General features: G+C 51.2%; 1 protein-coding gene across 2 annotated transcripts in view; it reads left to right on the top strand.

The window, feature by feature from the left end:
• DAGLB (diacylglycerol lipase beta) overlaps positions 1 to 20,348 on the top strand; it is a 39,539-nt gene extending 19,191 nt beyond the window's left edge. For both annotated transcript variants that reach the window (XM_054496144.2, XM_054496145.2), the window contains 9 exons: positions 3,547 to 3,673; positions 4,831 to 4,914; positions 7,852 to 7,929; positions 12,573 to 12,653; positions 12,740 to 12,867; positions 16,455 to 16,523; positions 16,606 to 16,678; positions 19,095 to 19,345; positions 19,434 to 20,348. In XM_054496144.2, coding sequence (XP_054352119.2) covers positions 3,547 to 3,673; positions 4,831 to 4,914; positions 7,852 to 7,929; positions 12,573 to 12,653; positions 12,740 to 12,867; positions 16,455 to 16,523; positions 16,606 to 16,678; positions 19,095 to 19,345; positions 19,434 to 19,632 — 1,090 coding nt within the window. In that variant the 3' untranslated portion in view covers positions 19,633 to 20,348. The remainder of the gene's footprint in view (positions 1 to 3,546; positions 3,674 to 4,830; positions 4,915 to 7,851; positions 7,930 to 12,572; positions 12,654 to 12,739; positions 12,868 to 16,454; positions 16,524 to 16,605; positions 16,679 to 19,094; positions 19,346 to 19,433) is intronic.
• The last annotated feature ends 1,995 nt before the right edge of the window (positions 20,349 to 22,343 follow it).

Genomic DNA, 22,343 nt, shown 5'->3' with positions numbered 1-22,343 from the left:
CTCAGCCTCCCAAAGTGCTGGGATTACAGGCATCAGCCACCAGGCCCGGCCTCAGGTAATTTTTGTATGTTTAGTAAAGACGGGGTTTCCCCACGTTGACCAGGCTGGTCTCGAACTCCTGACCTCAAGTGATCTGCCTGCCTCAGCCTCCCAGAGTCCTGGGATTACGAGGTGTGAGCCACCGTGCCCAGCCCCAGTAATACCCTTTTTAGCAATTTTTTCTCCAATCCAGGATGCTGGGTTGCATCTAGTTGCCGTGTCTCTTTGGTCTCCTTCAAGTTGTAAGTTTCTCAGCCATTCTTTCCTTTCATGATATTGACGTTTTGAAGAGGACAGTGCGGATATTTTGTAGAAGGGCCCTCAATTTGCATTTGTGTGATGGTTTCCCCATGATTAGATTTACGTTTTACATTTTTGGCGGGAATGGTCCATGACAAACATCCTTCCTAGTGTATCTCATCACGGGATACACGATGCCAGTTTGTCCCATTTCTGGTGATATTACATTGATTGCTTGGCTGAGGTGGTGACTGCCAGCCTTGAGACCATTTAAATATCTTGTCCCGGGCCGGGCGTGGTGGCTCAGACCTGTAATCCCAGCATTTTGGGAGGCCGAGGCCAGCGGATCACTTGAGCTCAGGAGTTTGAGACCAGCCTGGGCAACCTGGCAAAACTCCATCTCACTAAAAATATAAAAATTAGCTGGGTGTAACAGTGTGTACCTGTAGTCCCAGGTGCTTGGGAGGCTGAGGCAGGAGAAACACTTGAGCCCAGGAGGCTGAGGTTGCAGTGAGCTGGGGTTGTGCCACTGCACTCCAGCCTAGGTGACAGAGCGAGACACTGTCTTAAAAATAAGTTAAATGAATATGTATGTCTATATCCCACTGGGCGCAATGGCTCATGCCTGTAATCCCAGCACTTTGGGAGGCCAAGGCGGGCGGATCACCTGAGGTCAGGAGTTCAAGACCATCCTGACCAACATGGTCACACCCCGTCTCTACTAAAAATACAGAAATTATCTGGGCTTGGTTGTACACACCTGTAATCACAGCTACTCGGGAGGGTGAGGCAGGAGAATCGCTTGAACCAGGGAGTTGGAGGTTGCAGTGAATGGAGATCGTGCCACTGCACTCCAGCCTGAGCAACAGAGCAAGACTGTCTCAAAAAGAAAAAAAGAAACCAAAACAAAATAAAAAACAAGTAAATAAATGTCCTGTCCCTCTCTGAATTCTCATCTGGCAGTACAGCATCCACTGATTCTTATCTGAATCACTTATCACCAGGATGGTGGCAAAATCGTGATTTTTCTTTCTTTTTTTTTTTTTTTGAGATAGAGTCTCGCTATCCTCGTTCACTGCAACCTCTATTTCCTAGGTTCAACTAATTCTCCTGCCTCAGCCTCCCGAGTAGCTGGGATTACAGGCCCGCGCCACCATACTCGGCTAATTTTTTGTAATTTAATAGAGACGGGTTTTCGCTATGTTGTCCAGGCTGGTTGAACTCCTGACCTCAGGTGATCCACCCACCTTGGCCTCCCAAAGTGGTTGGATTACAGGCATGAGCCACCGCACCCAGCCAAAACTGTGATTTTTCTAAATTCATAATTTCTTCTACATTAATTGTCATTCTCCGATAAAAAAGAGCTTTTTATTCCTACATCTTACTGTCAGTATGGATTTATAGATTCTTAAATTATTCAGTGGGTTGTAATTATTACTGTTCATTTTGTAGTAAGTACAGTGTTTATTTGATGCTCAAAATGTCCCAGATTTTGTCCTGCAGACTGGCTCCTATGTTCTTTTCATATGACCCCATCATGTTTTGAGCACTTCCTAATCTCCTGATTTTGCTTTTTCTCTTTTTGGGACCTGCCCAGGCTAGAGTATAGTGGTATCATCATGGCTTACTGTAGCACCGTACCCTCAACCTCTTGGGCTCAAGTGATCCTCCTGCCTTGGTCTCCCAAAGTCCTGGGATTACAGGTGTAAGCCACCATGCCTGGCCTATGTATTTATTTTAAAGATCATGAGATTATACTAATATCTTTTTTTTGTTTGTCTTTTAAGAGACGGGGTTCTCTCACCTCAGCCTCCCAAGTAGCTGGGACTACAGGCATGCACTTCCAGACCCGGATAATTTTTTAAAATGTTTTAAATTAATACATTTCTTTTTAGAGACAGTTTTGCTTTGTGGCCCAGGCTGGTCTCCAACACCTGAGCAATCCTCCCGCCTCAGCCTCCCAAAGTGCCGGCATCATGGGCGTCAGTCCCCTGGCCCTGATATCTTTTAATTCTAGTCCAAAGCCACAGAGTTTCTCTTTGCTTCTTCCACATCATGTCTGCAAAGAGAAGCCTGGCTCCCAGCAACATCAGCGTGAGTTACCCACGCTCAGTCCCTCATTACTAAGAAAATAGTTTCAGAATTGCTATACCCAGTTCCACTACGAAAAGGGCATCTGCTAAGCAGAGTTTGCGATTTGTTTGTAGTTTTTTTAGTTTTTATTTTTATTTATTTTAATTTAATTTAATTGTATTTTTTTGAGACGGAGTCTCACTCTGTCGCCTAGGCTGGAGTGCAGTGGCGCGATCTTAGCTCACTGCAACCTCTGCCTCCCAGTTGCAAGTGAGTCTCCTGCCTCAGGGTCCTGAGTAGCTGGGATTACAGGTGCCTGTCACCACACCTGGCTGAGTTTTGTATTTTTAGTAGAGGTGGGGTTTCAGCATGTTGGCCAGACTGCTCTCGAACTCCTGGCTTCAGGTGATCCACCTGCCTCGATCTCCCAAAGTTCTGGATTACAGGCGTGAGCCACCACGCCCGGCCTCTTTTTGTTTTTTAAATGTAGAGCACAGTACTCGAAAGTTACTTGTGTGACTTCTTTTCTTATTTATTTTCTACAGAGTTGGCTGTGTTCATTTGGACAGGTTTGGTTTACCTACTTTTGTTGGCATTCAGTTTTAGGGACTTGCCCATCCTTGTTGATTAATTTTTTGAATATAGAAATCATTAACATGATGCCAGAAGTCAGAACTCTATCCAAGAAGTGTACACAGAGAAGTATTATCTTTAATAAGCCATTCCGGGCCCAGCACAGTGGCTCACGCTTATAATCCCAGCACTTTGGGAGGCCAAGACGGGCAGTTCACCTGATGTCAGGAGTTTAAAACCATCCTGGCCAACATGGTGAAACTCTGTCTCTACTGAAAATACAAAAACTAGCCGGGCATGGGGGTGCACGCATGTAATCCCAGCTACTCAGGAGGCTGAGGCAGGGGAATCGCTTGAACCTGGGAGGCGGAGGTTGCGGTGACCCGAGATTGTGCCACTGTACTCCAGCCTGGGTGACAGAGTGAGGCTTCATCTCAATCAATCAATCAATCAATAAAATAAATTAAGTTTTAAAAAGGCATTCCATGTCAGCCAGGCTAAGTCCTGAGAATTGTCCACTCTGGTCCTCGCGTCTCTGGGAAAATGTGGCAGTGAGGATGGACATTCCTTGCTAAGTGGCTCTGTTCGGCACAGTAACGTCTTTTTCCTCCTTTTTTTTAGTTGCAGAAGCAGAACCACAGACTATGACTTGGTCGGAGGCGATCAGCTCAACTGTCACTTCGGCTCCATCCTGCACACCACGGGGCTGCAGTACAGGGACTTCATCCACGTCAGCTTCCATGACAAGGTGTGGACGCTGCAGGTGGCGGCTCTTCACTTCTTTTGGGTCCTGGAGCCGTTAGAGATTCTGATGGAAGTTATGAATTATTATTCCCATAATTCATAGACACACAAACACACTCCTAAGTCCTGTTTACCATTTCAGAGGGGCCACAGACCCTGGGGAAGCCACACAGATGCCCTGGTGCAGGTTCAGAACCCAGGTTTTACGTAAGATAGAGACGTCTTCATCAGAGATAGCACACTGCGTTTCTTACCTCGCCCTTCTGTTGAGGAGCAGTGAAATCCCTCAGTATTAATGCCACATGGCCTTCTGGGGTTCGTATCGTTGTCCTGAGTCGTGAGCTCCATCAGTAGTGTAGTGTAGCAGGTCTGACACTCTGGGGGGGTCACCATCACCTGGGGAGAAGCTGCAAAAGCCAGCTGTGGGCCGGGCACAGTGGCTCACACCTGTAATCCCAGCACTTTGAGAGGCTGAGGTGGGTGGATCACAAGGTCAGGAGTTCGAGACCAGCCTGGCCAATATGGTGAAACCCCATCTCTACTAAAAATACAAAAATTAGCTGGGCGTGGTGGTGTGCGCCTGTAGTCTGCTGGTCGGGAGGCTGAGGCAGGCGAATCACTTGAATCCGGGAGGCGGAGGTTGCAGTGAGTCAACATTGTGCCATTGCACTCCAGCCTAAGCGACAGAGCAAGACTCCGTCTCAAAAAAAAAAAAAAGCCAGCTGTGTGTGGCTGCAGTGCTGTGTGCTCAGTGTCGCTCGGTGTCTCTCCAGGTGATTCTCATACGCACCGCAGCGGGAGGCCTGCTGGCGCAGATCGGTGGCTCTCACACTTTGCTGCCCAATAGAACCTCTTGAGGAGCTTTTAAAACTGCTGAAGTCCAGGCCGCACCCTGGGTCAGTTAAATCAGAATCTCTGGGGAGGTCAGAGAGAGGCTAAGAAAACAAAGATCCTTTTTCATGTAGAGCAGCGTGGTTTCTGAAGGCCAGTCCTTGCCAGAGTGGGTCCCACTGTGTAGTGAGCATGAGTGGAGAGGCGGTGTCCCCTCCTCTCCGTGCCGCAGGAATTGGGCTGTCATCACAGACGCTGCAGGGCTCTGACTTTGCATGCTGGTGCATGTGCTCACTGTTTAGGCCCCCTGCTTGTTTCTTGCTCCTGCAGGTTTACGAGCTGCCGTTTTTAGTGGCTCTGGATCACAGGAAAGAGTCTGTTGTGGTCGCTGTGAGGGGGACCATGTCTCTGCAGGTAATGTTGGAACCTGACTTTCCATCCCTGGGAGTGGGGTGCGGGAGTGGGAGCCCACAGATGCTCGGCTGGGGAAAACCGTCAGTAACCGCATGAGACACAGGGGAAAATGGTGAGGACAGAAAATGAGGATGTGAGCCCGGGATTGGCAAATACTCCCTTTGCAAAAAGGGATGAAGCTGTTTCGTCTTCACTGAGAACTGTCAGCAGCAGAGCGGCCAGCAGGTTGGCTCCCCCGCCACAGGAGCTCCCAGAGGGCACCTGCTTGACCCCTTCCTGCCTAACTTCCCTGTGCCCAGCCAGGCCCCACACCCGGGAGCCCTCCTGGGGAATTCCTGCACCAGAGTCAGATGGTGGCAGTGAGTCAGTCTTGCTGCCGAGAGTCACGCCCCTGGCCACCAGCCCCGCTGCAGGCTCCGGGTTTGGATCCTCACAGGCCCTCGTGGCCTGCCCTTCTCCAGGTGCGGCCAGGACTGCCTACATCCATCCCCAGCCCGTGGCCCCTCTTCTGTCTTCCTCAGTCCATTCTCCTGGGCCCCTTAGAGATGCCAGGCGACGCTTTCCTTGTCGAAGCTTTCTTCTCTCCATTCCGGTTTCCTCCTGGCCACTCCTCAGTCTCACTTCCCCTTCTTCTCTGCTGACCCAGAAAATGAGTTGAGACTCCAGAGCCTGTGCGCTCAGCCCTCTTCTGCTCCTGACTGGCTCTGGGGCAGCCCCCCAAGTCCAGGGCCAGGACCCCAAACTTGTATCTTCGGGAGCCATCTGTGGGTCTCCCGGGAGGCACCAGAGAAGCCACACTCCCCGCAGGGCTGTTCCTTCCGGGGGCGCCCTGTTCACATCAGCTCTGCCATCATCCCCCCATTGCCCGTTTAAGAAGCAGTGGCACCTGTAATCCCAGCACTTTGGGAGGCTGAGGCGGGTGGATCACGAGGTCAGGAGATCGAGACCATCCTGGCCAACATGGTGAAACCCCGTCTCTACTAAAAATACAAAAAATTAGCCAGGCGTGGTGGCGGGCGCCTGTAGTCTCAGCTACTCAGGAGGCTGAGGCAGGAGAATCACTTGAACCTGGGAGGCGGAGGTAGCAGTGAGCCAAGATTGCGCCACTGCACTCCAGCCTGGAGACAGAGTGAAAATCCGTCTCAAAAAGAAAAAAATTAGCCAGGCATGGTGGCGGGCACCTGTAATCCCAGATACTCAGGAGGCTGAGGCAGGAGAATTGCTTGAACCCGGGAGGTGGAGGTTGCAGTGAGCTGAGATTGTGCCATTGCACTCCAGCCTGGCGACAGAGTGAGACTCCATCTCGAAATAGTGGCATCGTCTGTGGTTTCTCTGCGCCCTGTCTGCTGTGTGTGAAGTTCCTGCCCCAGCCTATGTGGTCCTCTCTCCATTTCCAGCGCCGTGGCCCCACTTCTGGCCCCAGTCCTCCAGCTTCCCATCTCCGTCCTTGTCTAGTCTCATCTCCCCAGTCTGTTTGATTGTTTGTTTGTTTCTGAGACAGGGTCTTGCTCTGTTGCCCAAGGTGGAGTACAATGGTACAGTCAGCTCACTGCAGCCTCCACCTCCTGGGCTCAAGTGATCCTCCTGCCTCAGCCTCTCAAGTAGTTGGGACTACAGGCATGTGCCACTACACCTGGCTAATTTTTTCTATTTTTGTAGAGACAGGATCTCACTATGTTGCCCAGGCTGGTCTCGAACTCCTGGGCTGTAGCCATCCACTCACCTCAGCGTCTGTCCACTGTCCTGTCCACCAAGGACTCACTCTAGAACACGGGTCGGATCTTACCATCATGCTCAGAAACCTCCAGTGGCTTCCCATTGCCTTTATTGATTTATCTTTAAATTTTCTTTTTTTAATTCCAACTTTTATTTTGGATTCAGAGGGTACATGTGCAGATTTGTAGCTGGGTATACTGCGTGATGCTGAGGTTTGGGGTACTGTTGATCCCATCTCCCAGGTACTGAGCATAGTACTCAGTGGTTAGGTTTTCAGCCCTTCCCCTGCCCTCCTCTAGTAGCCCCAGTGTCTATTGTCCCCTCTTTGTGTCCATGAATACCCAATGTTGAGTGTCCACTGTCACATCAGACCATGCGGTGTTTGCTTTTCTGTGTCTGCGTTAATTCGCTGAGGATGATAGCCCGCAGCTGCATCCGTTGCCGCAGAGGACGTGATCTTGCACTTTTCTATGGCTGGGCCCACTGTCTTTAACATCAAGTTTGTGTTTCTTATCACAGCTCTGGGTGCTTTACCCAGCAGCCTCCCCCATGCCCACTCCGCAGCCTGGACGCTGGTGCCGGGGCCTCCAGCCCAGCAGCACAGCACTCGCCTGTGGACCTTTTCAGATACGGCTGGTGTGGAGCCATGCCCAGGGCCTCAGCCAGCGGGTCCTGCTGCCCCTGTGGGGAGGACGCCGCCTGTCCTCTCTGCTTTCACAACAGCCTCTTCCTTCGGGTCTGGCTCTGGCGTCACCTCCTCCAGGGAGCTGCCCCTGCGCCTGGGCTGTGCCCCATCCTCTGACTTGGCACCGCCTGGCCCTTGCTGCGGCGCTAGTCTGGGCCGCCTCCTCTCCACGGTTTCACCCGTTACGGGGCTCCTGAGGACGGGAACCAGGCTTTGTTCGGAATCCTGGTACAGGCTCTGTGCCGCGGGGTCCTTAGAATATGTGTGTGTGATGGGGAAGGCGCAGGGCGTGTCTTAGGCACACTCCATGGTCCCCTCCACCCTTCACACCTGGCCCAGAGCTGGTCGTGCCATGGGGGCCCTCAGGAGCCACCGCTGGGTTTCCCTCCTGAGTTTAGGGTTCAGTCCCAGGACTGAACCAGGAGACGGTGCCATCCCCGCCATCCTCCACAGAAGTGTCAGGAGCAGGGACCACCTGTCATTCTCCTACCCTGCCTACACAGGCTGACGGCCCTTCTGCAACGCCCTTTTTACAGGATGTCCTTACGGACCTGTCAGCGGAGAGCGAGGTGCTGGATGTGGAGTGTGAGGTGCAGGACCGCCTGGCACACAAGGTATGAGCGCGGACTCGTGTGTCTTCCCAGTGAGTGCTGACCGCACAGCAGATGGGCGCCTCGGGCCAGGGACTGCCCGTTCCTCCTGCGCTGATTCTCACAGCAGCCCTGGGAGGCTGTGGGATTTCGTTTGTTCTAAGAGAGAGAAGCCTGTTCAGAGAGAGCGAGTGCCTTGCCCGAAGTCGTGTGGCCACTGGAATAAGTAGCAGGTTGGGCATTTGAGCCCAGCTCTGTGGCTTTTCCTTCTCTCTGTGTGTGTTTTCTGAGAGGCAGTCTCCCTGTGTTGCCCAGGCTGGTCTTGACCTCCTGGGCTCAAGTAATCCTCCTGCCTCAGCCTCCCAGAGTGTTGGGATTACAGGCGTCAGCCACCACACCCAGCCTCTGAATTAATTCAAGTAGTACATTCTCATGGTGAAGAACAGCTTCATCAAAGCTCAGAGCAGCAGAGAGTGCGCACCAGGCCCTCAGGAGGCAGGCCCACCCCGCGGGCGCTCTGCTGGGTCATTCACATGTTCTCTGTGCAGATGGCAGATGGCACGGTGCCAGGCTCACAGTTTCATGCTCACTGTGCTATGCCTCAGCTCCTCCCGAAGGAATGAAAGCCCCCTGCCCAGAGTAGAGGGGTGGGGGTTCTAGTTTTGGGGGTTTCCTTTAACTGTGGTGAGATATTCCTGACACACATTGGTCAGTTTCACTGTTCGTTGGTCGTTAGTGTGCAGTTCCGGGCATCCAGCGTGTTCACAGTGCCGTGTACCCGTGTCCAGTCCCAGCACCCCCAACACAAGCTCTGAACCCATCACCACTCACTTCCCCTTCCTCCCTTCCACGGCCTCTGGGAACCTCTGTTCTACTTTGTCTCTACAAGTCGTCTCTTCTGGGAACCCCACAGAAGTGGAATCGTACGGGATTTGTCCTTTTGTCACTGGCCTGTTTCTTTTTTTTTTTTTTTTTTTTTTGAGATGGAGTCTTGCTCTGTCGTCCAGGCTGGAGTGCAGTGGTGCCATCTCAGCTCACTGCAACCTCCGCCTCCCAGGTTCAAGCGATTCTCCTGTCTCAGCCTCCCAAGTAGCTGGGACTACAGGCGCACGTCACCACACCCAGCTGATTTTTGTAGTTTTAGTAGAGATGGGGTTTCACCATGTTGGCCAGGATGGTCTCGATCTCTTGACCTCATGATCCACCCACCTCTGCCTCCCAAATTGCTAGGATTACAGGCGTGAGCCACTTTTCCCTATTTTCAGGGAAGCAGGGGTGTTCCCTGCTGGCATGCCCTAGAGCCCACTCCCCTGGTCTCCGTACCCGTCACCCTTCCAGGTTATCTTCATCCCCTCATTTCTGTAGGATGCAGACAGACATCTGTCCTCTGTCTCCTCCCCGAATTTTCTCTCGCACTGCTGTGGCCAAGGTCACCAGTAACCCCTAACTTGCTGCTTTTGTTTTTGAGATAGGGTCTCGTTCTGTCACCCAGGCTGGAGTGCAGTGGTGCGATCATAGCTCACTGCAGCCTCCATCTCCCAGGCTCAAGTGATCTTCCCACCTCAGCCTCCCAAGTAGCTGGGATTACAGGCGTGTGCCACCATGCCTGGCTAATTTTCTACTTTTTATTTTGTAGAGATGGGGTCTCGCTATGTTACCCAGACTGGTCTTGAATCTCCTGGGCTGAAGCAGTCCTCTTGCCTCAGTCTCCCAAAGTGCTGGGATTGCAGGCGTGAGACACCACGCCCGGCCCTTTGCTGTCTTTTTTAGACGCCAGTTCACAAAAGACTCCAGTTTGACTGTTACTGGGCATGTGTGAGGAAAGGAGGAACTGTAAGCCTTAGTACAGAGATGCCCCAGAAACTCAGGGGCCAGGGGGCTTGGCCTGGGTGGATCTGCTCAGGCAAAGGCTTTATGTGACCACAAGCTGAGGACCCCCGGCCTGGCTGGCAGCTGAGGCCACCACATGCTGGGTTCATATTTTAGTGACAGTTAATCCTTTGGGTCGGGAAGGCTGCCGCTCAGGGCCTGTCCTGTGCTCTTGGCTTCATTTGTGCCAAGTCACGCTGAGTTTGGCTCTGACGCTGTCCACGGTAATCGGACTCCAAACCTGTGTGGCCGAAAGGGCCTTGGCGTTTGTTGTTGGATGTGCGCCGGGGAGGCTCGCCAGCAGCAGCTTAGTCCACGTCCTGCTGGGCTCTGCCTGCCCGGCACCAGCCACAGGGTAGGTACCCAGTGAGTGTGGCCTGGAGTTGACTGCATCCCGCCATCACAGGAGAGAGAAAGGGCATCTGGGGATTTGTTAAGAAGTGCTGTCAGGGCCAGGTGCAGTGGCTCACACCTGTAATCCCAGCACTTTGAGGTCAGGAGTTTGAGACCAGCCTGGCCAACACACTAAAACCCCATCTCTACTGAAAATACAAAAATTAGCCGGGTGTGGTGGTGAGTGCCTGTAATTCCAGCTACTGGGGAGGCTGAGGCAGGAGAATCGCTTGAACATGAGACTCCGTCTCAAAAAAAAAAAAAAAAAAGCCATCTGAATGCACACAGAGTGTTGAATCCTTTTTAAAAATTTTCTTATATGATGGCTGGGTTCAGCATTCTACTTGCAGAATTATTTAATTCTTAGAAACTTGTAGTTGCAGCCAGGAGCCGTGGCTCACGCCTGTAATCCCAGCACTTTGGGAGGCCTTGGCGGGCAGATCACGAGGTCAGAAGATCGAGCCCATCCTGGCTAACACGGTGAAACTCTGTCCCTACTAAAAATACAAAAAATTAGCCAGGCGTGGTAGCAGGCGCCTGTAGTCCCAGCTACTCGGGAGGCTGAGGCAGGAGAACGGCATGGACCCGGGAGGCGGAGCTTGCCCCAAGCCGAGATTGAGCCACCGTGCTCCAGCCTGGGCGACAGAGTGAGACTCCGTCTCAAAAAAAAAAAAACAAAAAAAGAAACTTGTAGTTGCATTAGAGATGATCAAAAACAATCTCCCATCTTCTGTGGGATTTCCTCCACCCCGTCCTGTTAGAATAGAAGCTGCATGGGACAGGGGCCAGGCCCGCTTTTCTCCGAGCCCAGCACAGGAGCACGGTGAGGAAGCATTTTGAAGATATTTTTGATTGACAGGGTCATTTCTTCCCTGGCACAGCTTTTCTTTTTTAAAAATTTTTTGAGGGCTTAACTGCATGTAGGGAATGGTTTTATTTTTTTCTTCTATTTATTATTTTTATGATGATTATTTTTCCGAAACAGAGTATCACTGTGCCACCCAGGCTGGAGTGCAGTGGTACAATCACAGTTCACTGTAACCTTGAACTCCTGGGCTCAAGTGATCCTCCTGCCTCAGCCTCCCAAAGTGCTGGGATTACAGGCATGAGCCACCTACTTAATTTTCAAGAAGGCTGTTTCAGAGGACACATGTATATGTTAGAAAATTTTAAATTTTTCTGGGCACAGTGGTTCACGCCTATAATCCCAGCACTTTGGGAGGCTTAGGCGAGCGGATCACGAGGTCAGGAGTTCGAGACTAGCCTGGCCAACATGGTGAAACCCTGTCTCTACTAAAATACGAAAATTAGCTGGGCGTGGTGGCACATGCCTGTAATCCCAGTTACTCAGGAGGCTGAGGCAAGAGAGTCGCTTGAACCCGGGAGGCAGAGGTTGCAGTGAGCCGAGATCGCACCACTGCACTCCAGCCTGGGCAACAGAGCAAGACTCTGTCATTCATTCATTCATTCATAAATAAATAAAATTTTATTTACTTTTTGAAGTTAAAGCCAAACCTGACCACCTTAAAACTCACTTCTGATGGTTTAGTTTTACCTTTGCAGGAACAGTGGATGCTTATCAGTGTCTTTGATTCGGAACTTCATGGATTTTGTAGTTGTTTTAGAGAAATGGGGTCTTGCTATGTGGCCCAGGCTGGTCTCAACCTCATGCGTTCAAGTGATCCTCCTGCCTCAGCCTCCCAAATAGCTCGGATTGCAGGTGTGAGCCACTTGGCCCAGCTCTAGAACTTTGTGTTTAAATGTTATTTAAAAAGTCTAAATCTGACCAGCCATAGGAACTTGCTGAAGTAAATTGTGATATGTTGACACAGCACAAAATGGTGTAGCTACAGAAAAAGCCACAGAAATGTATCTGTGGAAAGATGTTTGGTTGTTTTGGGTTTTTTGTTTTTTTTGAGACAGGGTCTCACTCTGCTGCCCCGTGGTGCGATGATAACTCACTGCAGCCTGAACTTCCTGTGCTCAAGCGACCCTCCCACCTCAGCCTCCCGAGTAGCTGGACTATAGGCGTTCGCCACCAAGCCCAGTTAATTTTTTTTTTTTTAATAGAGTCAGAATCCAGGCTGGTCTTGTATTTTTATTTTAGTAGAGACTATGTTGCCCAGGCTGGTCTTGAACTCCTGGGCTCAAGTATCCTCCTGCCTTGGCTTCCCAAAGTGCTGGGATTACAAGCGTGCGCCATCACACCTGGCACCTGCTTCATGTCAGGCCCTGTGCAAGGTGCCAGGAGCACAGCCGTGCACGATGGACGTGGCTGCTGATCCTGCAATCTCAGATCCCAGGAGAGACTCACACATCAGTGCACAGCGTCATTCCATCTTGAGTCTCCGCTGGGCCTTCCTTGTCTGAGGATTAACAGCCACCTTCTTTGTCTGTGTTTTTAGGGTATTTCTCAAGCTGCCAGATACGTTTACCGACGACTCATCAACGACGGGATTTTGAGCCAAGCCTTCAGCATTGCTCCTGTGAGATCTTAGTTAACGTTTCTTTCCTTGTCCTCTCTGGAGCTGTTGTTTTTACCCTTCACCTCATTCTGCTGTCTGTCCTCTAGGAGTACCGGCTGGTCATCGTGGGCCACAGCCTCGGGGGCGGGGCGGCCGCCCTGCTGGCCACCATGCTCAGAGCCGCCTACCCGCAGGTCAGGTGCTACGCCTTCTCCCCGCCCCGGGGGCTGTGGAGGTGAGCCTTTGTTTTCCTGCTCTAACAGCTTGCTACTTACAAGTCATGTGGTCCAGACTCATCTTTTTTTTCTTTTATTTTCCTGAGACAGAGTCTTGCTCTGTCGCCCAGGCTGGAGTTCAGTGGCGTGATCTCGGCTCACTGCAAGCTCCACCTCCCAGGTTCAAGTGGTTCTTCTGCCTTATCCTTCCGAGTTGCTGGGACCACAGGCGCCCACCACCACGCCGGCTAATTTTTGTATTTTTAGTAGTGGCGGGGTTTCACCATGTTGGCCAGGCTGGTCTTGATCTCCTGACCTCAAGTGATCCACCCGCCTCGGCCTCCCAAAGTGCAGGCATTACAGGCATGAGCCATCACACCCAGATGAGGTTTGTGTTTTGAAGCGCTATTTCACAGAAGAAAGTCTGTCTAGCCTTTCTTAGACCTATCTGACTATACCTGTAATTTCCTAAATGATTTAATTCTAAGGTCTTTTTTCAAACAGACTTTATTTTTTAGAGCAGTTTTAGGTTGACAGCAAAACTGAGCAGAAGGTTGTAGGGATTTCTCATACCCTCCCTCCCCACAAGCATGCACAGCCTCCCCCATTCTCACAGCCCCAGCAGAGGGGTCCGGTTGCTGACATCCATGCGCCTGGTGGGCACATCGCCCAGAGCCCATAGTGTGCTGAGCACTCCCTCTCGGGGGGGCATATGCCGTGGGCAGGCACACATGCATAATGGACATGTTTAAAGACATTTTTATGAGTTTTAAAATTACTCTTTTTTTTTTTTTTTTTGAGACGGAGCCTTGCTCTTGTCGCCCAGGCTGGAGTGCAATGGCGTGATCTCAGCTCACTGACTAACCTCCGTCTCCCAGGTTCAAGCGATTCTCCTGTCTCAGCCTCTCCAGTAGCTGGGACTACAGGCGCCCGCCACCACACCTGGCTAATTTTTTGTATTTTTTTAGTAGAGACGGGTTTCACTGTGTTAGCCAGGATGGTCTCGATCTCCTGTCTTCTGACCTCGTGATCCTCCCTCCTCGGCCTCCCAAAGTGGTGGGATTACAGGCATGAGCCACCACGCCTGGCTGAAAAGTACTTTTTTTTTTTTGCTGATTCAGCATACTGACTGTTCTGTGTAACCTTTTGCCGTGATTATAAAGGAAAATTATACCACTTTATTTCATTAAAATGAAATAAAGTCCAGGCATGGTGGCTCATGCCTGTAATCCCAGCCCTTTGGGATGATTAAAAATTAAGTACGTAAAGAACAAAAAGAGCTTTTCTTCGCATACTTGGTTTCTTTGACATACAGTTCACACAGGAAAAAACAGGAGAATGTATAAGTGCTTAAATTTTTCCCTCGATTTAGCAGTGTTCAGAATAATGAATTGTTGCCTAGCAGTCTACAGAGGCAGACATTAATTTTTTTAAAACTTAAACTTCAGTCGTCTGTTTTCTTGCTGTCTTTGTTTTTTTTTTATTGACACAGAGTGTCACTCAGTCTTCCCGGCTGGAGTGCAGTGGCACTGTCATGGCTCGCTGTAGCCTCTGCCTCCTGTGCCCAGGTGATCTTCCGGCCTCAGCCTCCCAAGTAGCTGGGACCACAGGCGCACACCACCACATCCAGCTAATTAAGGAACAGGGTCTTGCTATGTTGCCCAGGCTGGTCTTGAACTCCTGGGCTCAAGTGATCCTCCTGCCTCAGCCTCCCAAAGTGCTAGGATTAAAGGTGTTGAGCACTGTGCCTGGCCTCATTTTCTTGCTTTCTGGTACAACAGAATATTCTCAAGTTTTGGGCTTCAAATGAGCAAGTTTTTTTTTTTTCCGTCATCCATATCTGGAATCAACCATTTCTCCAAGGAATATTGGTTCCTTTTAGCGGGAAATGGTATTTCTGAACTGAAATCGGGACACTGGTAGTTCTCATTACCACAGGGCTGGTCATAATCTCCAGGCCTTTTCACTGGAAAGAGGTAGGAAAGGCTTTTGTTACACCAAAGAGAAAATGTAACCGTAGTGTATAGTGATACTTAAAGATCAGGAGGCTGGGCGTGGTGGGTCACACCTGTAACCCCAGCACTTTGGGAGGCTGAGGCAGGAGGATCACTTGAGCCCAGGAGATTGAGACCAGCCTGGGCAACATAGAAAGACCCCATTCCTTATAAAAATTAGCTGTACGTGGTGACGCATGCCTGTGGTCCCAGCTACCTAGGAGGCTGAGGCAGTAGGATTGCCTGAACGCAGGATGAAGAGGTTGCAGTGAGCCAAGATCGCGCCACTGCACTCCAGCCTGGGTGACAGAGCTAGACTCTGTCGCAAAAGAAAAAGAAAAAAAAAATTGGCTAGGTGAGGTGGCTCACACCTGTAATCCCAGGACTTTGGGAGGCCAAGGCTGGCGGATCACCAAGTCAGGAGATCGAGACCATCCTGGCTAACACGGTGAAACCCCGTCTCTACTAAAAATACAAAAAATTATCTGGGCGTGGTGGCGGGCGCCTGTAGTCCCAGCTACTTGGGAGGCTGAGACAGGAGAATGGCGTGAACCTGGGAGGTGGAGGTTGCAGTGAGCGGAGATGTGGTGCCACCGCACTCCAGCCTGGGCGACAGAGCGAGACTCCATCTCAAAAAAAAAAAGAAGTCCTTTCTGTCATCCCAGAGGTAGAATGTGGTGGTTTTGACTGGCGTTTCCATTACGTCCATGGCTGGAAGGAAGCGTGTCTGTGTTCCTCTCCTCCTGTTGATGCACCTTCTCCCTGCTCTTCTGCCTCTGGTCGTGGCTGTTCACTTTCACCGCATGTCCTGAGATGACCCCGCAGCGGCACACACAGCCCTCCTCCTTCTCCTAGCTGTGCGGGACGCACTATTGTGTGACTCGTTGTTGGGAGCTGAAGGCAGCTCTGTGGATGGGTGTTTGGAGGCTCCCAGCCTCTGCCGGTGCAGGTTCCACCGCAGTGAATCGCCTGTTAACTCTGCCCCTCCATTTTTGCTGGGGCATCTTTTTTTTTTTTTGAGATGGAGTCTCACTCTGTCGCCCAGGCTGGAGTGCAGTGGCGTGATCTCAGTTCACTGCCAGCTCCGCCTCCCGGGTTCACGCCATTCTCCTACCTCAGCCTCCTGAGTAGCTGGAACTACAGGCGCCTGCCACCACGCCCAGCTAATTTTTTGTATTTTTAGTAGAGACGGGGTTTTACCATGTTAGCCAGGATAGTTTCGATCTCCTGACCTCGTGATCTACCTGCCTCGGCCTCCCAAAGTGCTGGGATTACAGGCGTGAGCCACCGCGCCCGGCCTCCAGTGCATCTTTGATGGAGTCTTCCAAGTGCGGTTTCTGCGCCAAAGGACAGATCCATGTGCTTGGTCCGCCTTGGTGTCCAGTTTGCGGTTTTAGCTGCGGGGCGTCTCTGTTGAACGCATATTGTGACTTTAGTAGGATCTGGCCAGTGAGTTGCCGTAACTGAAGTTTCCCCTCCCCTCCCTTTAGAGAAGAGAGAACAGAGCTGAGGCCTGGGAACATAACCCCTCAGTGTTACTGATTTCTTTCGTGGAAGTCCTTGTGGGCAGTGTCATCGTAAAGCTAACATCCTCTCCCTGTTTGGAATTTCAGCAAAGCTCTGCATGAATACTCTCAGAGCTTCATCGTGTCGCTCGTCCTGGGGAAGGATGTGATTCCCAGGTAAGCCTGCCTGGTGCTGTGCCCGGGGCTGGGGGGTTGGGAGTGCCGGGTCCCAGCTTCAGTGTGCCTCTTTGCTAAACAGGCTCAGTGTGACCAACTTGGAAGATCTGAAGAGAAGAATCTTGCGAGTGGTCGCGCACTGCAATAAACCCAAGGTAAGCGGGTGCCTTGTCGAGAGGGTCTGCAGGACACGGGGCCTGTCCCTGAGATCCTGTGGAGAGCCGGGAAGAATTGCACCCTCAGTGCAGGACACTCTGTGCTGTTGCTGGAAGTTCTCCTTCCACCCTCTGATCAGATTCTGGGCTAGGACTCTGTGATGTCTAAGAAAGCAAATGGCTGCAAGTGCGGGAAATGTCACAGGGAGGAAACAGGATCTGGGCTGGGCGCGGTGGCGCATGCCTGGAATCCCAGCACCTCAGGAGGCCAAGGCAGGAGGATCCCTTGAGGCCAACCTGGGCAACACAAGAAGACCCTGTCTCTATTCTAAAAAAAAAAGAAAGAAAATAATCTGGAGGAACTATCCGTTTGATTTTGCTTTCTGACAAACTTCTTAGTCCTGTCTTGGGACTAATAGTATGTTAATGCCTTTTGGCTTTGTTGTCCAAAAGCTTAGGAAACGAGGCTGCCAAATAGAGCTTAAGAGGTACAGGCACATTTATCTACACTGTGGATATCATGCAGTTATTAAAATGGTGGTATGTGTCCATGTCAAGGATTTTTTAACATGGTGGTAGAAATTTATGTCTGCCGGCCGGGCGCAGTGGGTCACACCTGTAATCCCAGCACTTTGGGAGGCTAAGGCGGGCAGATCACCTGAGTCAGGAGTTCGAGAACAGCCTGGTCGACATGGCAAAACCCCTTCTCTAGTAAAAATACAAAAATGAGCCAGGGGTGGTGGTGGGTGCCTGTAATCCCAGCTACTTGGGAGGCTGAGGCAGAAGAATTGCTTGAACCCAGGAGGCGGAGGTTGCATGAGCCAAGATCACACCACTGCACTCCAGCCTGTGGGACAGAGTGAGGCTCTGTCTCCAAAAAGAAGAAATTTATGTCTGCCGATAAAGATAGATATCCATTTAAAAGTTCAAAAGAAACAAAACTTAAAAATTATTCTTAAGAGATATGACTCATGGCAGAGAGTGGGGACAAGGAGATACAGATATATGAATTTTGACAAAAACTTGAAAATACATATGCCAAGTGTGGTTTTGTTTAGTGTGGGTAGAGATGATTTTTACTTGTTTAACCCCTTTGTTTTCTGACCTTTCTCATGGTTTTGTTCCTAATCAGAAAGAAGAAACGCAATTTAAATTTTTCTCCTTACCAATTACCTCCCCCAGTTTTTTCTTTTTTGAGACAGGATCTCGCTCTGTCACCCAGGCTGGAGTGCAGTGGCGCAGTCTCGGCACATTGCAGCCTCCCAAGTTCAAGTGATCCTCCCACTTCAGCCTCCTGAGTAGCTGGGACTACACTACAGGCACACGCCACCACACCTGGCTAATTTTTGTATTTTTTGTAGAGACAGGGTCTCACCATGTTGTCCAGGCTGGAATCAAACTTCGGGGCTGAAGCAATCTGCTTGCCTTGACCTCCCAAAGTGCTGGGATTACAGGTGTGAGCCACTGCTGTGCCCAGCCTAAAATTTTTTTTAGAAATTAGTATCTAGGCCGGGCACGGTGGCTCACGCCTGTAATCCCAGCACTTTGGGAGGCTGAGGTGGGTGGATCACCTGAGGTCGGGAGTTTGAGACCAGCCTGACCAACATGGAGAAACCCCGTCTCTACTAAAACTACAAAAAATTAGGCCAGGCGCAGTGGCTCACGCCTGTAATCCCAGCACTTTGGGAGGCCGAGGCGGATGGATCACAAGGTCAGGAGATCGAGACCACGGTGAAACCCTGTCTCTATTAAAAATACAAAAAATTAGCCGGGTGCGGTGGCGGGCACCTGTAGTCCCAGCTACTCTGGAGGCTGAGGCAGGAGAATGGTGTGAACCCGGGAGGCAGAGCTTGCAGTGAGCCGAGATTGCGCCACTGCACTCCAGCCTGGGCGACAGAGTGAAACTCAGTCTCAAAAAAAAAAAAAAAATTAGCTGGGCATAGTGGCAGGAGCCTGTAATCCCAGCTCCTCAGTAGGCTGAGGTAGGAGAATCTCTTGAATCCGGGAGGCAGATTGTGGTGCCAAGATAACGCCATTGCGCTCCAGCCCATAGAAATTAATATCTAATGCCTTTCAGGGAAGGGCAAAACTGATTTCCAGAATTGCCGGAAAATAATTAAGGGAAATATCCCTCACAGTCTGTATGGCTTAGTTTTTAATATTGCTGCACATGTGATGGTTTTACTGCCCAAGAGAGAGCCCACGCTCATGATCTGTGACTAGGCATAGAGCCTTGTCCTGAGCCAAGGTGGCTGCCACCCAGCACAGCTTGCCGGTGCATCTTTGATGGAGTCTTCCAAGCACGGTTTCTAGGTCAAAGGGCAGATCCCTGTGCCTGGTCCGCCTTGGTGTTTCGGGAGGTCTCAGGTGACAGAGGGTGAGTGACGGCATTCTACTGCTTGGGTCTCGCCCTCAGTACAAGATCTTGCTGCACGGTTTGTGGTACGAACTGTTCGGAGGAAACCCCAACAACTTTCCCACGGAGCTGGACGGGGGCGACCAGGAAGTCCTGACACAGCCTCTTCTGGGGGAGCAGAGCCTACTGACACGCTGGTCCCCGGCCTACAGCTTCTCCAGCGACTCCCCACTGGACTCTTCTCCCAAGTACCCCCCTCTCTACCCTCCCGGCAGGATCATCCACCTGCAGGAGGAGGGCGCCTCGGGGCGGTGAGTGCTGCGTGGTGGGCAGGCAGGAGGAGCGCGGGGTCAGCCCTGGGGCCCCTTGGGAGCTGATGTCTCTCCTTTTCTGCTTCAGGTTTGGCTGCTGCTCTGCTGCTCACTATAGCGCCAAGTGGTCACACGAAGCGGAATTCAGCAAAATACTCATAGGCCCGAAGATGCTCACAGACCACATGCCAGACATCCTGATGCGGGCCTTGGACAGCTTGGTCTCCGACAGAGCGGCCTGCGTCTCCTGTCCAGCACAGGGGGTCTCCGGTGTGGACGTGGCCTGACCAGGTCCACTGGAAACTGTCCCAGGAAGGATGGACTCACGCTTTTGTCCTTAAACTGACTTACCATCCGAGGAGTTCCCATGACGCCGAAACAGCGGATGTCCATCAACAGGAATCGGATGGGAACAGAATTCCATGGTATCAATGACTATCACGTTTATGGGGAGTCATTGTGGCCATAATCATAGCAGAAGCAGCGAGCACGCTCAGGTGATAGGAGGACTCCTGAGACCCAGCGACCGTGGAGACAGCCTCGGGAAGCCCTGGCCCGCGGATGGATCCCTTGGCTGTCTGAGGACTGCTCCAGAAGTGCGGGAATCCAGGGCCCACCCAGAAGACAGTGAACAGATCCTTAGCCTCGCACCCCCAAGGCAGCCCTTTTCCTCCAACTCGGTTTACAGGCATGGTTTGTTTTTCAAACTGGGCTTCCTGGATGTGCAGATGGCACTGTTGTGAGGGTGCGGGCTGGGGGTTTCTCCTGGGCGTCACCAAGGGCAGCCCTGGGCTCTGGCTGGGGATGAAGACGAAACCCGATCGGGGAAGTGAGTGGAGCCCCCGGCCCCGCCCCGCCGAGCCACAGCCCCCCAGCGCCTGTTCCCACCACCCAGTTGTTTGTGTCCGCATCAAGAGTTGCTGATTGAATTCTTGCTACTCTTCTGCCTCTGGGATTGGCCAGTAGATTCAGGAGTTGAAACAATAAAGCGCGCGTCACGATAGTGCTTGTGTGTACAGCCGCTCGCTCTCTTATTGGGGATTTCCAGATAGCGCTAATATACTGGGTGGTTGTAAAGCAATGATGTTTCCAGGTTTTTTTTTAAAACCCTGGGGTTCTGGCTATAGACGGAAGACTGCACAAGCACTGATTTCACCCCCTCTCCCACCGGAAGCCCAACAGAATGACAGGAGGGAGATTTCTCCAAAAAAGCACAGACCCACAGGATGGGAAAAGGCACTCCAACAGTCAAATGATGCGCAGTACAGAACCTTAAGGGGGAAGGAAAGACATGAACTGACCCCAGCTTACGAGACCCTGGGCAGCTGTGAAGAGGGGGTGATGCAGACACGCCCAGCTACAGAGCAGGTTTGCTGGAAAGCCGGAAGAAACCTGGCCCGTCGTTTGCTCTGAAGTGGAAAGTGGGGACTGGGCACAAGCACAGTTGAGGGAAGGAGACTGTGCCCCTCCTGGCTCCCCAAGTCTTCAAGGAGAAGATTCTCCCGGGAAATCTGACCTCAGAAGACACCTCCTTGGGGCCTCTCTGCTGTCACAGCCATGCCACCTTAAAGCTTTGTAAAGCCTGCAAAGGGCCCTTTAAAAACTTCAGGCCAGGCACAGTGGCTCACGCCTGTAATCCCAGCACTTTGGGAGGCTGAGGAAGGTGGACACTTGAGCCCAGGAGTTCACGGCTGCAGTGAGCTGTGGTCACGCCACTGCACTCCAGCCTGGGTGACAGAATAAGACCCTGTCTCACAGAAATAAAAAAGTACAACTTTAATGGAAATGCTGTAGCAGGCTGAGTGCAGTGGCTCATGCCTGTAATCCCAGCACTTTGGGGAGGACAAACTGGGCGGATCACCTGAGGTCAGGAGTTTGAGACCAGCCTGGCCAACATGGTGAAACCCTGTCTCTACTAAAAATACAAAAATTAGCCAAGAGTGGTGGTGCGCACCTACAGCCCCAGCTATTCAGGAGACTGAGGCAGGAGAATCACTTGAACCTGGGAGGCGGAGGTTGCAGTGAGCTGAGATCATGCCATTGTACTCCAGCCTGGGCAACAGAGCAAAACTCCGCCTCAAAAAAAATAAGTAAATAAATAAATAGCCAGGCGTGGTGGCAGGTACCTGTAATCGCAGCTACTCGGGAGGTGAAGCAGGAGAATGGCTTGAGCCCAGGAGGCGGAGGCTGCAGTAAGCCGAGATCGTGGCACTGCATTCCAGCTTGGGCGGCAGAGCAAGACTGTCTCAAAAAAAAAAAAAAAAAAAAAAAAAGCTGTAGCAACGTCCAACTGCTACAAGCTTTGTTTCTAAACCCAATTCCTGCACTCACCTAGTGTCAGAAAGGTACAAGATGGACTCGCTACATGGTGTGACCCTTCTAGGGAACTGCTTCCAATTTCAACCTTTAAGCATGAGCCAAGGACTCCTGACACTAGAAGAACAAGACACCAAAAGGAACAGATGATGTGGACAGAAGCTCCTAATGACCCATGCCATGGCTTCAGACTCAGAGAAAGCGCCGTGACTCAGAACTGACCCTGGAGGCTCACAGTGGGGAGAGGGAGGAAAAGAGCTCCTGAAGATGAAAAGCATCAGACAAAATCAAAAGCTCAAAGATAACAAACCAGGAAAAGAAAAAGGTTACGAGGACACTCCAGGTCTGACATCTGAGTTTGAAAGTCACGAGTTTCCAAGACGGAAAGAGGCTACCAAGTGCACAGCACGGTGGATAAGATAAACCCTAGGATGTGGAAGAGAAAAGGATAATCTCACAAGATTTAAGAAAAAAACACATCCCAACAGAAATGGCTAAGAAAAATCATGGAAGAACTGCCTTCAGAATTCTGAAGGGACTAGGTGCAGTGGCTCAGGCCTGTAATCATTCCATTTTGGGAGGCCAAAGCGGGAGGATTGCTGGAGCTCAAGACGAGTGTGGGCAACACAGCAAGACACCGTCTCTACAAAAAAAAAAAAAAAAAATTTTTTTTTTTTTTGAG

The sequence above is a fragment of the Pongo pygmaeus genome, chromosome 6 (genome assembly GCF_028885625.2).
Source record: "Pongo pygmaeus isolate AG05252 chromosome 6, NHGRI_mPonPyg2-v2.0_pri, whole genome shotgun sequence".
NCBI lineage: Eukaryota > Metazoa > Chordata > Mammalia > Primates > Hominidae > Pongo > Pongo pygmaeus.
Note: the sequence above shows the minus strand (reverse complement) of the source record. Positions and strands in the feature narration are given on the sequence as shown.